The sequence below is a fragment of the Centroberyx gerrardi genome, chromosome 22 (genome assembly GCF_048128805.1).
Source record: "Centroberyx gerrardi isolate f3 chromosome 22, fCenGer3.hap1.cur.20231027, whole genome shotgun sequence".
Lineage (NCBI taxonomy): Eukaryota > Metazoa > Chordata > Actinopteri > Beryciformes > Berycidae > Centroberyx > Centroberyx gerrardi.
This window is the reverse complement of record NC_136018.1, coordinates 2,729,557-2,742,703: the sequence shown is the minus strand read 5'-3', so window position 1 is coordinate 2,742,703 and position 13,147 is coordinate 2,729,557. Positions and strand designations below refer to the sequence as shown.

The following is a 13,147-nucleotide window of genomic DNA, read 5'->3' as shown; positions in this document are numbered from 1 at the left end:
TTTGTCAATATCTTTCAGCCCTAATCACTAGTGCTAAACATATGCCACTAGTGATAAAATTACTCAAGGAATAAGGTCAAAAAAAAAAAAAAAAACGTCTCTTAAAAGTTTTCATCTGCTCACCGAGAGTTCAAACCTGCGGCAGAGCTGACAGCAGCAGCTTCTGACTGTGGAAACATCGCCGGGCTCAGACTCTTCTTCGTGGGTTTTAATGCAGACGGGAAAAAACTAAAATTACACAAGTGTTCTCCTGCGAGTCCCTTCTGTCAGAGAGGAAGACGGAAAGGACGAATGAGCCAGAATTTTTGGATGGCAATGTGTAATGGACATAGAAGGCAGTGTGAGGGAGGTCGATCCCCGACTGGAGACGCATTTATAATTAGCCCAAAGGCTCGGGAATCAGGCTCAGGAATTATATATTGATGCCAGGGTCTCAATGTCTGTGTATTCAAAATATGTGTGTGTGTGTGTGTATGTGGGCGTGCATGGGTACATGTGTATGTGTGTGCATGTGGGCGTGCATGTGTGTGTTCTTGTATGTTTATGTAAGCGTGCCTGTATGTGCATGTGCATGTGTTTGTTTATGCGTATTTGTATGTGTGTGTGTAGGTGAACTTGTGTGTATGTAAATGTGTATGTTTGCAATATGTGAATAGGGTTAAGGTTAGTGTGTGTGTGTGTATATGCTTGTGCACGTGTACATGCATGTGTAAGTGCATGTGTGTGTATGTGTGCATTTATGTAAGCACACCTATATGTGCATGTGTATGTATTTAGCGTAAATGTGTGTGTATGCGCATATGTGTGTGTATTTACAGTAAGTATATGTGTAAGTGTATGTATACGCATGTGCACTTGTGTGTGAATGCATGCATGTGTAGGTGTGTGTGTGTGTGTGTGTATGTGTGTGTGTCCTTAATTGCCAGATGGTGTCTCAGGCATGGGGAATGTTGTTTATAGATGATGAGAGAGTGTGTGTGTGTGTGTCGAGAGAGCAATGAACGCCAGACACTGACGCGCGCGCACACACACACACACGCAGACCCACTGGGCAGCACAGCAGTGTTTCCAGGCCGGTTCGGTGTGTGTCGGGGTGAAGAGGAGGTTTTGAGACGGAGCAGATCCTCGACTCGTCCTCCTGATCCGCTGCGTTTCTCAAAGAGCCTCTCCGTCTCGTCGGTGTTTGAGCGGAGTGTGTACTTTAGCATCGGTCTCGTCGGTGTTTGAGCGGAGTGTGTACTTTAGCATCGGTCTCGTCGGTGTTTGACAGTGTGGGAATTCCAGACTTTGTTGGAAATAAATAAAACCCGAAGAGCTGCTCATTTACTGTAGGAGGCGCCTGCTGTCTGTTTGGCTGTGATGAGGGATCTTAGTGGTAAATAAAAATACACCCTCACCTCCAGTCAGTGATCATTATCAAACCACCGGTACTAACAAAAAAAAAAAATCAGTGAATTTAAATGAAGTGATGCCTCCTCCCCCCCCCCCCCCCCCCCCCAACCGTCACAAGCTGCACATGCAGAGTGGGGAACAGTTCAACCGAAAAATGTTTTTTCCCTTTTCAGGTCGTTTCATTTGATTATCAGAGGAGAACTATTCAGTATTTCATAAGAAGAAATACACTGAAAAAAATAGACATGATAACAAATTTGTATAGTAGAAGTATGTTTTTTTTCCAATCCCATAAATCAACTCCCGACTCCCCAAAATGATCACACGACCGGACCCCCAGGTTGAGAACCACTGTTTTAAATAAAGCACTAATTTATGTTTTTCTTCCTGTCCTCATGCAACTTGCATCAGTGTGAAACGATGAATGCTGAGTCGGGAGAATCCAGACGAGCCGCTGTGTAATAAAACATCATCTGGGCTCATTGAAACGACGAGGTCACACACGACAAAATAGTTTTAAATGAGGATTATTTTAATCTCAACGGACACTGAGGAAAATGTTTTGTCTGCTGAGATTAAAATAAGCTTCATTTCAATTAGCCTATGCCAGTGTGTAAAGATGGTTAAACACTTTTCCATTATAACAACCTTGGTAAACTGATTTTAGCTCCAATTATGAATGAATGACCAATTCTGTTATTCTGTGTTCCCGTGTGTGTGTGTGTGTGTGTGTGTGTGTGTGTGTGTTCAGCTGGTCTTCTACAGGGTGGTGAAGATACTGTACACTCTGGGCCACAGCCTGTCCCTCATCGCTCTGATCACCAGCGTCACCATCCTCTGTTTGTTCAGGTATACACACACACACACACACACACACGCACACACACCCGTCAGTTACCTCTCGCTGCCATTTTGGGGCTTTCCTAGTGCAGCTATCACATACACATTCTCTCATATATACATCAATATATGCACATGTACCCAAACCTCACACACACACACACACACACACGCAGCAGCCTGGGTGTGAACAGTGTGTTGTGTGTGTCGGAGTGTGTGTGACGGTGATGGATGCTGCTGCTGAGGCTTGGCTCGGACCCAGCTGTACACTCAGTGAACGGCTCTATCAGCATGTTTAGAGAGAACATCCTTCATCGGATTCACACTCTGACAGGGTTTATAAACACACTCTTAACCTCAGAGCTTATCTGTGTGTGTGTGTGTGTGTGTGTGTGTTAGTGTAATTGTGTGCGTGTGTGTGCATATGACTGAGTGTGTGTGTGCTTGTATGTAAGGGGAGGGGCTTATGGTACAAAAGTTAAAGGTCATGATCATGGTCACTCTCTGCGTCTCTTTGTGTGTCTTTCTGTGTGTTTTTATCATTGTGTGTGTCATTGTGTGTATACTGTATGTGTGTGTATGTGTAGTCACTCATCTCTTGATTTGTGTGTGTGTGTGTGTGTAGTCACTCATCTCTCGATTTGTGTGTGTGTGTGTGTGTGAGAGAGAGAGAGTTTTTAAGTGTGTGTAGTCACTCATCTCTCTCTCTGTTAGGGTTAGGGTTGTGTGTGTGTGTGTGTGTGTGTGTGCGTGTGTGCGTGTGTGTGTGTGTGTGCATGCGCGTGTGTGTGTGTGTGTTTGTGTGCTAACATATACATACACATACAACAAATGAACACGATATGTGCAGTGCCAGACAAATTCTTGGCAGGAATAATAAACATCTAATATTTATCCTGTTCTGTTCTGTTGTGTGTGTGTGTGCGTGTGTGTGTGTGTGTGTGTGTGTGCGTGCGTGTGTGTGTGTGCAGGAGGCTCCACTGTACGAGGAACTACATCCACCTGAACCTGTTTGTGTCGTTCATCCTGCGCGCCGTGGCGGTTCTGACCAAAGACGCCATCCTCTTCTCCCACAGCGAGCATGCAGACTGCAGCACCCAGCCCTCCCTGGTGACACACACACACACACACACACACACACACACACACACACGACTACATTCATCCTGTGTAATTACTGGATAAGTTGATAATTGTTAAAGTTTAATAATAAAAAAAAAACATGGCTTGAAATCGTTGGAAAATGTCATAAAACCTAGTATTATATTATTTTAACTGATGATTTAATAATAATATTGACAGCCATTAACAATGTAATCACTCATAAGACTAAAAACAACATAACTTGAGTTGTTACATTATCAGCATCATCAAGGTATTATTATATTATTAGTTAAAAATATGTTACACCCCTCATGAATATATAATAATCCCTATAATAATATATAATAATAAAGCCATTTATCACATTTACAGGTTTTATTACAGTTTTGACCCATTTAGAGTAACACTTTATTACATTGTGACAAGTTATTACATTATCAGTTGGTAAAAAGGATTTTTCTCATCTTTCTATCCTTGTGAGGACATTTGGTCCTCATAAGGATAGAAAGACAAGCACACACACACACACACACACACACACACACACACACACACACACACAGAAACAGAATTTGATGTACACTCTAATTAGGGGAACTCCTGAGTATTGAAGAGACAATGATATTTGAATACTGAATATTGAAAAAAACTCAAATAATCCTCTTCACTCGACTCATTCCCTCAGTTTAAAGGGAGATGAGCTTGTGGTTTCCTCGGTCCCATCTCAGTGTGGGTGTTAAGTATTAATGTGGCTTTTAATGTTGCCGCTGCTCGCTTACTGCAGAGCGCCCCAGCAGGTTTTAGTGATGTCATCTAATGTGTGTGTGTATGGTGTGTATGGTTCAGCGGTTAGCTGGGCCGGGCTGAGAGCTGCTGAGCATCCTGTACTTTCAATTTCACTACACTTGTTAAGGGATTTTAGCTGAGGCTCTACAGCAACTTAAAGCTGAACTAGGCAAGATTTTTATGTAAATACACACACGTATTATCTCACGAATGGATAACATTGGAATTAGCAACTTTCTTGAGCCTTTCACTTACAAAATAGTGGAATGTTTCATAAATATTCAGGTATTATAGCTAATATAACTGCTGAATTCAGTTTAGGATCCCATTATGCCCCTTCAGTGTTGAGTTTTCCAGGTGTACTGCTGTAAAATTGGTGTAATGAGTGGATAATAATAATAACTTTATTTATATAGCACCTTTAAATAGATTTTACAAAGTGCTTTGACAGACACAATAAAAGCAGAATACTCAAAATTTGAATTTAAAAAGCAATGAAACAATAATAAGCAGGGAATAAATTCAGATAGGAGGACAGAGGTGGAAAAGAGCAACATTCAAGTAAATAGTGGGGTAATTGTAAGATGAAGACCAAAATTAACAGTAAGGTTAAAATAAAATAAAAGTAAGATAAATAGATAAAAGACGATATACAGCCAATAAGGAGATGATAAAAAGATGATAAAAAGCCAATAAAGAGACGATAAAAAGACGATAAAAGATAAAAACATAAAAAGACGACATCACATAAAAGCACGTCTATAAAATGGGTTTTAAGAAGTGATTTAAAAGAAGTCACTGATGTGAAGTGCTGTGGACTGAAGCCCTCCATGTTTTCTTGTTGTTGTTGTTGTTGTTGTTGTTGTTGCTGCTGCAGGTGGGCTGTAAGATCAGCCTGGTGTTCTTCAACTACTTCATCATGGCCAACTTCTTCTGGCTGCTGGTGGAGGGTCTGTACCTCCACACCCTGCTGCTGGTCATACACACCTACTCCGCCCGCCTCACCTTCTACATGCTCATCGGCTGGGGTAGGAAGTCACCAAAAACAAACTTACTACTTACTTACTTACTTAGTTACTTACTTACTGACTCACCTAGTCAAATATGTACTTACTTACTCACTTACTTAGTTACACACTTACTTACTTAATCACCTAGTCACTCACTTACTTATTCACTTACTTACTCACTCACTTATTTACTTATTCACCCACTTACTCGCATACTTACTCACTTATTTAATCACTCACTTACTTATTCACTTACTTATTCACTTACTTACTCACTTACTCACTTATTTACTCACTTACTCACATACTTACTCACTTACTTAATCACTCACTTACTTATTCACTTACTTATTCACTTATTTACTCACTCACATACTTACTCACTTACTTAATCACTCACTTACTTACTTATTCACTTAGTCACTTATTTACTTATTCACTCACTCACATACTTACTCACTTACTTAATCACTCACTTACTTATTCACTCACTTACTCACATACTTACTCACTTACTTAATCACTCACTTACTTATTCACTCACTTACTCACATACTTACTCACTTAATCACTCACTAACTTACTCCTTCACTTACTTACTCACATACTTACTCACTTACTTAATCACTCACTAACTTACTCCTTCACTTACTTACTCACATACTTACTCACTTATTTAATCCTTCACTTACTTATTCAGTTACTCATTAACTCACTTACTTGCTTACATACTTACCCACTTACTTACTTCACACTCACTTCCTTAGTCACACACTTACTTACTTGAACTCTTACTCCTTTACTTACTTACCTACTCACAGACTCACTTACTCACTCAGTTACTCACTAACTCACTGTAACTTACTTAACACAATTACTTGCTTATTTACTTATTTTCTTACTTACTTTCCCCCGCAAAAAAAACTTAATTTAAAAACACACACCATGCTTGCATGTGAAAAAAAAAATCAAGATCAACACAAAAAACAAATCCTGCACTTGTTTCCATCATGGCCCCAAGTCTTAAGTCTTTTCCTGCATCTTCTGACGGCTAAGAAGAGAAAACAATTAGACTGATGACACAAATTCAGTATTTTCACATTCTCACACGCATACTCACACACACACACACACACACACACAGTATACTCACGCACATCTGCACACACATACACAGACAGCCTCTCATGTCTCTACTGGTGAGATGGAGCTGTGTGTTTAATAAAAGGCCAGTATGTAAACAGTCTGCAGCCCTCTGTCTTCAGTCAGGTCCTCTGTTCTCCTGTATGTTCTGTCTCCGCCGCTGGCATGTGACATGACACCTCCTTCCACCATTCATCACCGCTATACCAACGCTTCCTCCCTAATGTACCACCATTTATCTGGAGCTGTTTAATGTATGTGTGTGTGTGTGTGTGTGTGTTAAAGAAGTCGTATTTCCTGTGTGGCACCTCATGAGGATGTTCTGTCTGGCAGACTGAGACTCTAAGCAGACTTCCATTCACCCAAACTCCTCCTATCCTCTTTCTCTTTCTTTCTCTCCTTTCTCTCCTCCCTCCATTCTTTCTTTCTTTCTTTCTTTCTTTCATTCTTCTTCTCCCCCTCTTTCTCTCGCAGGAATCCCCTCTGTGTTTGTGGTGGCGTGGATCATATGTAGGATTTACCTGGAGGATACATGGTGAGTCTGCGCCTCCTGCTCTGACATCTGCAAAGTGTGATGGGATTATTTAAAGTGTAGCATCTGAACATCACATTGACCACCACATTAATTTTGAGACATTAGTATTATTAAAAAGAGCGGCCTCCACTCTGCACTGCAAAGAATATCCATCTCAACACGTCATTTAATCTTATTTTACTTACTTACAAGTGAAGAGATCTGCGAGTAGAGCGAGATAATTTCACTTGTTTCCAATGAAAATAAGTTTCAAGAATTTTCTTTTAATCAGGGACATCATCTTCAATTTTCTGCCTTGTTTCAAGATATTGAAAATTCCTGAAACAAGTGAAAACGCATTGGAGACACATGGATCTCACTGCATTAGCAGAATCTTTCAATTCTCTTAGGGAAAATAAGATTTTAAGAGTGAAAATGAGGCTAAATATATTCACGTTTCTTCTCTTTCCAGTGTTCATTTTAATGTATCTTGTATGTTTTTTAATATTTTGTGTATTGTGAGTATGTATTATACCATGTGTCTGGCTGCAAATTCCATATTCCACCAAATTCCCCATTAAGTCCTGAACTCGAATGTGACAAGCTTACTGGTTTATGTTCTTACTTCCAGGTGCTGGGAGAAAATTGAGAACCCCGTCCCCAGGAGAGTGATCAACTGGCCCATAATGGCTTCTGTCATTGTGAGTTTTATCCCAGTCAACACAAACGTAACATAACAGCCACCGAGCAATTAGATAAGTTGAATTATACAACATTTGTTTCTGACCACAACGCTATGGTTAGAAAATCTGTTTCATTGCGGTATACCAACTTGTACCTCAAATTCTGAACAGTATTGCAATAGAATAAAGCACCAAGGATGTTTGTCGCTTAGCAACAGGAAACTAAGTGTTTACTGGAGGATTCAATTAAATGAAAACCCAAAGCTTGTCTTTTTGTTTAAAGTTTAAAACTATCCTTCTATTCGGTGAATGTTGTATAAAAGTAAGGGACATATTCAAGGTTGCACTATATTGTTGTTATCGGCGCTGGTAAGCTGCTGCAGTACTGAAGGAACGAGGCTGCGTGTGTTATTGCTAAACAGAGATTCTACACACACAAGACTGGAAAAAGAGTTAGACGGATGTGAGATAAAACGAGTAGAGGAATGGTGTAGAGAAAATGCTTGTGTGAGATCTTGGCTCCGATGCAGCAGGATTAAGTCGGCCCTCGGTGGATCAAGGCTGTGCTGAAACAATCCCCACTGCGCCGTATTTTATATAACTATGGAGGAGAATGAGGGGTGTTGGTGGTGTGACTTTCAGACAGGCAGCTCAAATGCAATTTTTTGGCAGATGTGATATGAGTTGGACATTTTTTCTAAAGTCTGAACAGTCTGGCTCAGTCCAAAGACATGCAGGTCATGTGTTACTGAAGCCACTAAATTGCCCATAGGTGTGAGGGTGTTTGTGTGTAGTATGGTATATAATGTATGTATATGACGCAGTATATGATGTATAGTATGTACATGATGTATTAAATGATGTTTAAGTATGTATATGACATAGTATAGGATGTATATGATGTGTGTATATATATATATGTAGTATGTATATATGAGTAGTATGGTACATGATGGTATGTAAAGCCCTATGAGACTTGACTGTGATAAAGGGCTAGAAATGACTCGTATTAGACGTCACACGTTGTGACAAGAAGAGCAGTGAACAACAAATATGGAGAGAAAGCGAGAGAGATGAAGAGGTTTCATGGCTCCTCAACAACATGGCAGATCAGCCCAGCCTCCTCCTGCGTTGACATTGTCTAGTTAAACAAATGCGTTCTGAAAATGCCTCATCAAAACAGTCAGACTAAGCAACGGAGAAACTTCCATGTTACTAGCTTGGTGCAGCACCCAGAGCTGTTGGACAGAAACACGCCTTTAGTTGCCTGCGTTGTTACTAATAGCAGTGACTGATTGGACTGTCTAAACACACAAATCCCTTATAAATTACAACACCTTAAAGATCACATTTGAAAAACAATCGGATTTGTCTAGTATGTCTGAACATGGTGTTAGAGGAGAATGGGGAGGCGATGTGACTTTGAGTCACATTGAGGATATAAATTCATACATTTTATTTACACTGTTTTCCCATGATAACGAGTTAATTTTCCTTGTGTTCTCGAGACACAAAGAAAATTATCTCGAGATCTCAGAATAACAAAAATTGTTATCAAAATGTGCTATATCTCGAGATAATGACATATATAACTTAATATCTTGAGAAAACAAAGAAAATGAACTTGTTATCATGGGAAAACGGCATAAATAAAATGTATGAATATATGTTCTCAATGGGCTTCTATACTGTACCGATGTCACCAAGACAAATTTGTTGTTGTACTTGGCAATTGAAGCAATTCAGGTTGTCTTTCATTAAAGTAGGAATGGTTGATAATATGACTCTCCCTTTCCCACACTGTGTTTCTCTACAAGATCAACTTCATACTGTTCATCAGCATCATCCGCATCCTGGTCCAGAAACTGCGCTGTTCCAATGTCGGGGGAAACGACCAATCACAATACAGGTACACTCCTAAAATACTAGGACACAGGAATGAGGGATCCTGTTTTCCCCCTGACTTTTATTGCATTAAGATTATTTTTACATAGAAGCTTTCATTGAGTGCAACCTCTGGCGGCCATGTTGGAGTTCCTCAGTTCTAAACTTGAACATCTCAACAGAATACAATAGATGTGGCTAATTTCTGTGCGGCTTTTAGCTGGGAACTGATCATTTCATCACTGATCCATCTGACTGATTTTGTGTTGTTAGCTAGCTAACCATAGTATCTGGTCAGCTAACCATTACTGTCTTGTTAACACATCTGATTAGCACACTAATATATTAGCAGCTAGCGTTAGCATGTTCACATTAACATCAGTGTCTTTGCTGGCTAGTTAGCTAGCTCACCGTTTGGGAGTCATTCCTATGTTCCCAGGGTCCTATGTTCCCCAGATTTATATGGCACATAATGGGAACATGACAAAGGGTCCTATGTTCCCAGGGTCCTATCTTCCCCAGTTCTACATATGTGCTCTCCCAGGGTCCTATGTTACCAGGGTCCTATGTTCCCCAGCTCTATATAGCACATAATGGGAACCTGAAAAAGATGTTCCCCAGCTCTGTATTTGCTTAATATGGTTAGTTAGGGTTAGGGTTAGGGTTAGGGTTAGGGTTAAACATAGGACCCTGGGAACATAGGACCCTGGGAGAGCACATATTATGTAGAACTGGGGAACATAGGACCCTGGGAACATAGGACCCTTTGTCATGTTCCCATTATGTGCCATATAAATCTGGGGAACATAGGACCCTGGGAACATAGGACCCTGGGAACATAGATACGCTCCCACAGTTTGTTCAGGTTAACTGAGCTGACTCTTCTCAAGCTACAACTCAGAGTGTTTTGGAGTAGAAACTAGGGCTAAAGACAAGACAGTTTACTGTGTCACAGTAACCTACATTTGGAAATAAATCCACCTTATCACACTATTCACTTTTACTGAGAACGTTACTGAATGGATCTACAGCCACACCACAACAAGCTGACTCAGCTGCTCTCTGCTTCTAGCCTGGTTGTTAGAGATTTAGACATTATTTGTGTACAGTCAGTTCTCCATGATGGCGCCAGAAGTGGTTGCCTGTGGGTTCATGATTTCTGCATACCTATGTTTGTGTGTGTGCATGTGTGTGTGTTTTCCAGGCGTCTGGCGAAGTCCACCCTCCTGCTGATCCCTCTGTTTGGGGTGAACTATGTGGTGTTTGTCTACCTGCTGGAGACGGCTGATAAGAGCATGGACAAGTTCAAGATCCTGTTTGACCTCGGCCTTGGATCCTTCCAGGTAATGGAGATAAGAAGGCTTTCACAACACTGTATGCAGTTTGGGAAAAATAAACTGTTATCTGATGCAGGGCTGTAGTTCTTGAGTCCGGTCTGCAGAACACCTTTCTGACGTCTTTGACTTGTCTCGGTCTTGGTCTTATTTTGACTCGGACTTGTTTTGGTTTTGGCTGCTATTGGATGTTGACCTGACTAATGCCTGAAATCTAACCCTAACCCTAACCCTAGCCCATCCCAAACCAAATGAAAAATTTGGCCTCACCATACCCAAACCCAAATCTAGCTTAAATCTGTGGGTAGTTAGACCATCGCATCTTTCTTAATTTAATTTAATTTTTGTTCCAGTAACAAAAGGCACAATTAACATCAATAACCATCATTCAGCATGTAACTATGCCAGTTTTTGCCATCTGGTTAGTTTTCAGCTGTAGCCCCTGGCAGCTTGGAGAGCGCCCAACTCTCTTTACAGCTACTTTGAAGCCAGAACCTCCTGTTGAGCCTTGTGGAGGCGACTTGGGTCCAATTCAACCAAGCAAACATCTGTGATGGAAGGAACCCACTTGATAAACCCACTGAAAAACCTGCTGTCACCCCCCTCACTTTTAACATCTAAGCCTAGTTTCCCACATAGCACAGAGGATAGTTACATCAGATCCTGTGTATTGGTAAAATGTACAACATGGAACATTAACTACCTAACCTATTGACAGATTAGGTCCGTATTCTGGCTCATTTTCTAATAAACAGATCAGGCTTGGGTCTCGTTAAATATTGGACAAGATGTATTGTTATTTGTTGTTTATTGACTTTTTGCTCATCACGTACGTACGTAATTATTACGTATTGTTACTTTTTATAGTTAATATTAATAAACAGGACATTAGGTTTCTAAAAAGGAAATATTTTGGGTTCGGGCTGAGGTAGGCTTCAGGTCGTAGGTACGGGTCAGACTAGAGCTTAAATTTCAGGCCCGTGCAGACCTCTACCAAGGGTTCTTGAGGGGGTTCCAGGGGTCCTTGAATGTGTTTTGGGAGTTCTTGAGGGGGTTTCAGGAGCCCATGAGGGTGTTCAGGGGTCCATGAAGGTGTTTCAGGAGTTCTTGAGGGGGTTTCAGGAGCCCATGAGGGGGTTCAGGGGTCCATGAAGGTGTTTCAGGAGTTCTGAAAGGTGTTTCAGGTGTTCTTGAAGGTTTTTCAGGAGTTCTTGAGGGGGTCTCAGGAGTTCTTGAGGGGGCTTCAGGGGTCCTTGAGGGGGTTCAGGAGTTCTTGAAGGTGTTTCAGGAGTTCTTGAGGGGACTTCAGGGGTCCATGAAGGTGTTTCAGGAGTTCTTGAGGGGGTTCAGGAGTTCTTGAAGGTGTTTCAGGAGTTCTTGAGGGGGTTCAGGAGTTCTTAAGGGGGTATCAGGGGTCCTTGAGGGGCTTCAGGGGGTCCCCAGCAAAATGAGCAATGGTTTCAGTTCCTTATTTACTCAAAATTACCAAGTCTGTAGAAGGAATCACCTTGAACACACTTGCTTTGCTTGGTGTGTAAAAAACAGTAGAATATCTTCAGACGTTTCGGCTACTTCTTTTTGAGCGCAAACAACAACAAATATCTTCCTATATGTATAAAATCTTATCCAATGTGGGTCTAATGCATTTCTATTTAGGGTCTCTTACATGAAAACGTATTAAAAACCTTATATGCTTGCACAGCTAAAGCGGTAACAGTACTGTATGTTTACTGTGTGTTTTAGGGTCTAGTGGTCGCCATCCTCTACTGTTTCCTCAATAGTGAGGTAAGTCTACACTCACATACACACAAAGATACACACAGGTTTCAATGAGATAATTCTGTGCAATGGATTTCCTACTTTCCGTACGCTCACTGTGTGTGTGTGTGTGTGTGTGTGTGTGTGTGTGTGTCTAAGGTCCAGAGCGAGCTGAGGAGGACGTGGAGGAGTCTATCTCTGAAGCGTTACGTGGGGCGGGACTATCGGCTGCACGCCATGTCAGTCAGCCGGAACGGCACCGATAACTCCTCACACTTCCCCAGGAACTCCCGAGCCCAGTCCATCCTGCAGACTGAGACCACGATGCTCTGACCGCAGGAAACAGCAGCGTCACGCCCACAGCACACCGCCGTACCAGGAAGTAAACAGGAAGTAGCTGCCGGCACCTCCTGAAATGAACGCCAACCATTCCAGCAGTTTCAGTCTGCACCGCTGAATGAAAGTTTGCTTTGTAAAGACATTTTTAACTAATTGACTTGCAACGAGCGAGCAGGTAGAGACGCTTTGACAGGACACGTTTATACACAAATATTTGCTACTGCAGGGGTTGAACCTGTGACCTGCTGATGTTTCCCAGGTGAATTACTTCTTATAAGACTGAATTTGCCTCCTGGAGATTTCTAACATTACTGCTGAGTCCGTCTTAAAGCCATTTAGACCAGTGGTTCTCAACGTGGG

General features: G+C 41.4%; 1 protein-coding gene across 1 annotated transcript in view; it reads left to right on the top strand.

Annotated features, from left to right (window-relative positions):
- LOC139911720 (vasoactive intestinal polypeptide receptor 2-like) overlaps nt 1-12,781 on the top strand; it is a 35,985-nt gene extending 23,204 nt beyond the window's left edge. Inside the window, exons 5-13 of the mRNA XM_078291525.1 lie at nt 2,144-2,241; nt 3,204-3,342; nt 5,000-5,150; nt 6,750-6,810; nt 7,421-7,490; nt 9,290-9,381; nt 10,561-10,699; nt 12,434-12,475; nt 12,608-12,781. Coding sequence (XP_078147651.1) covers nt 2,144-2,241; nt 3,204-3,342; nt 5,000-5,150; nt 6,750-6,810; nt 7,421-7,490; nt 9,290-9,381; nt 10,561-10,699; nt 12,434-12,475; nt 12,608-12,781 — 966 coding nt within the window. The remainder of the gene's footprint in view (nt 1-2,143; nt 2,242-3,203; nt 3,343-4,999; nt 5,151-6,749; nt 6,811-7,420; nt 7,491-9,289; nt 9,382-10,560; nt 10,700-12,433; nt 12,476-12,607) is intronic.
- The last annotated feature ends 366 nt before the right edge of the window (nt 12,782-13,147 follow it).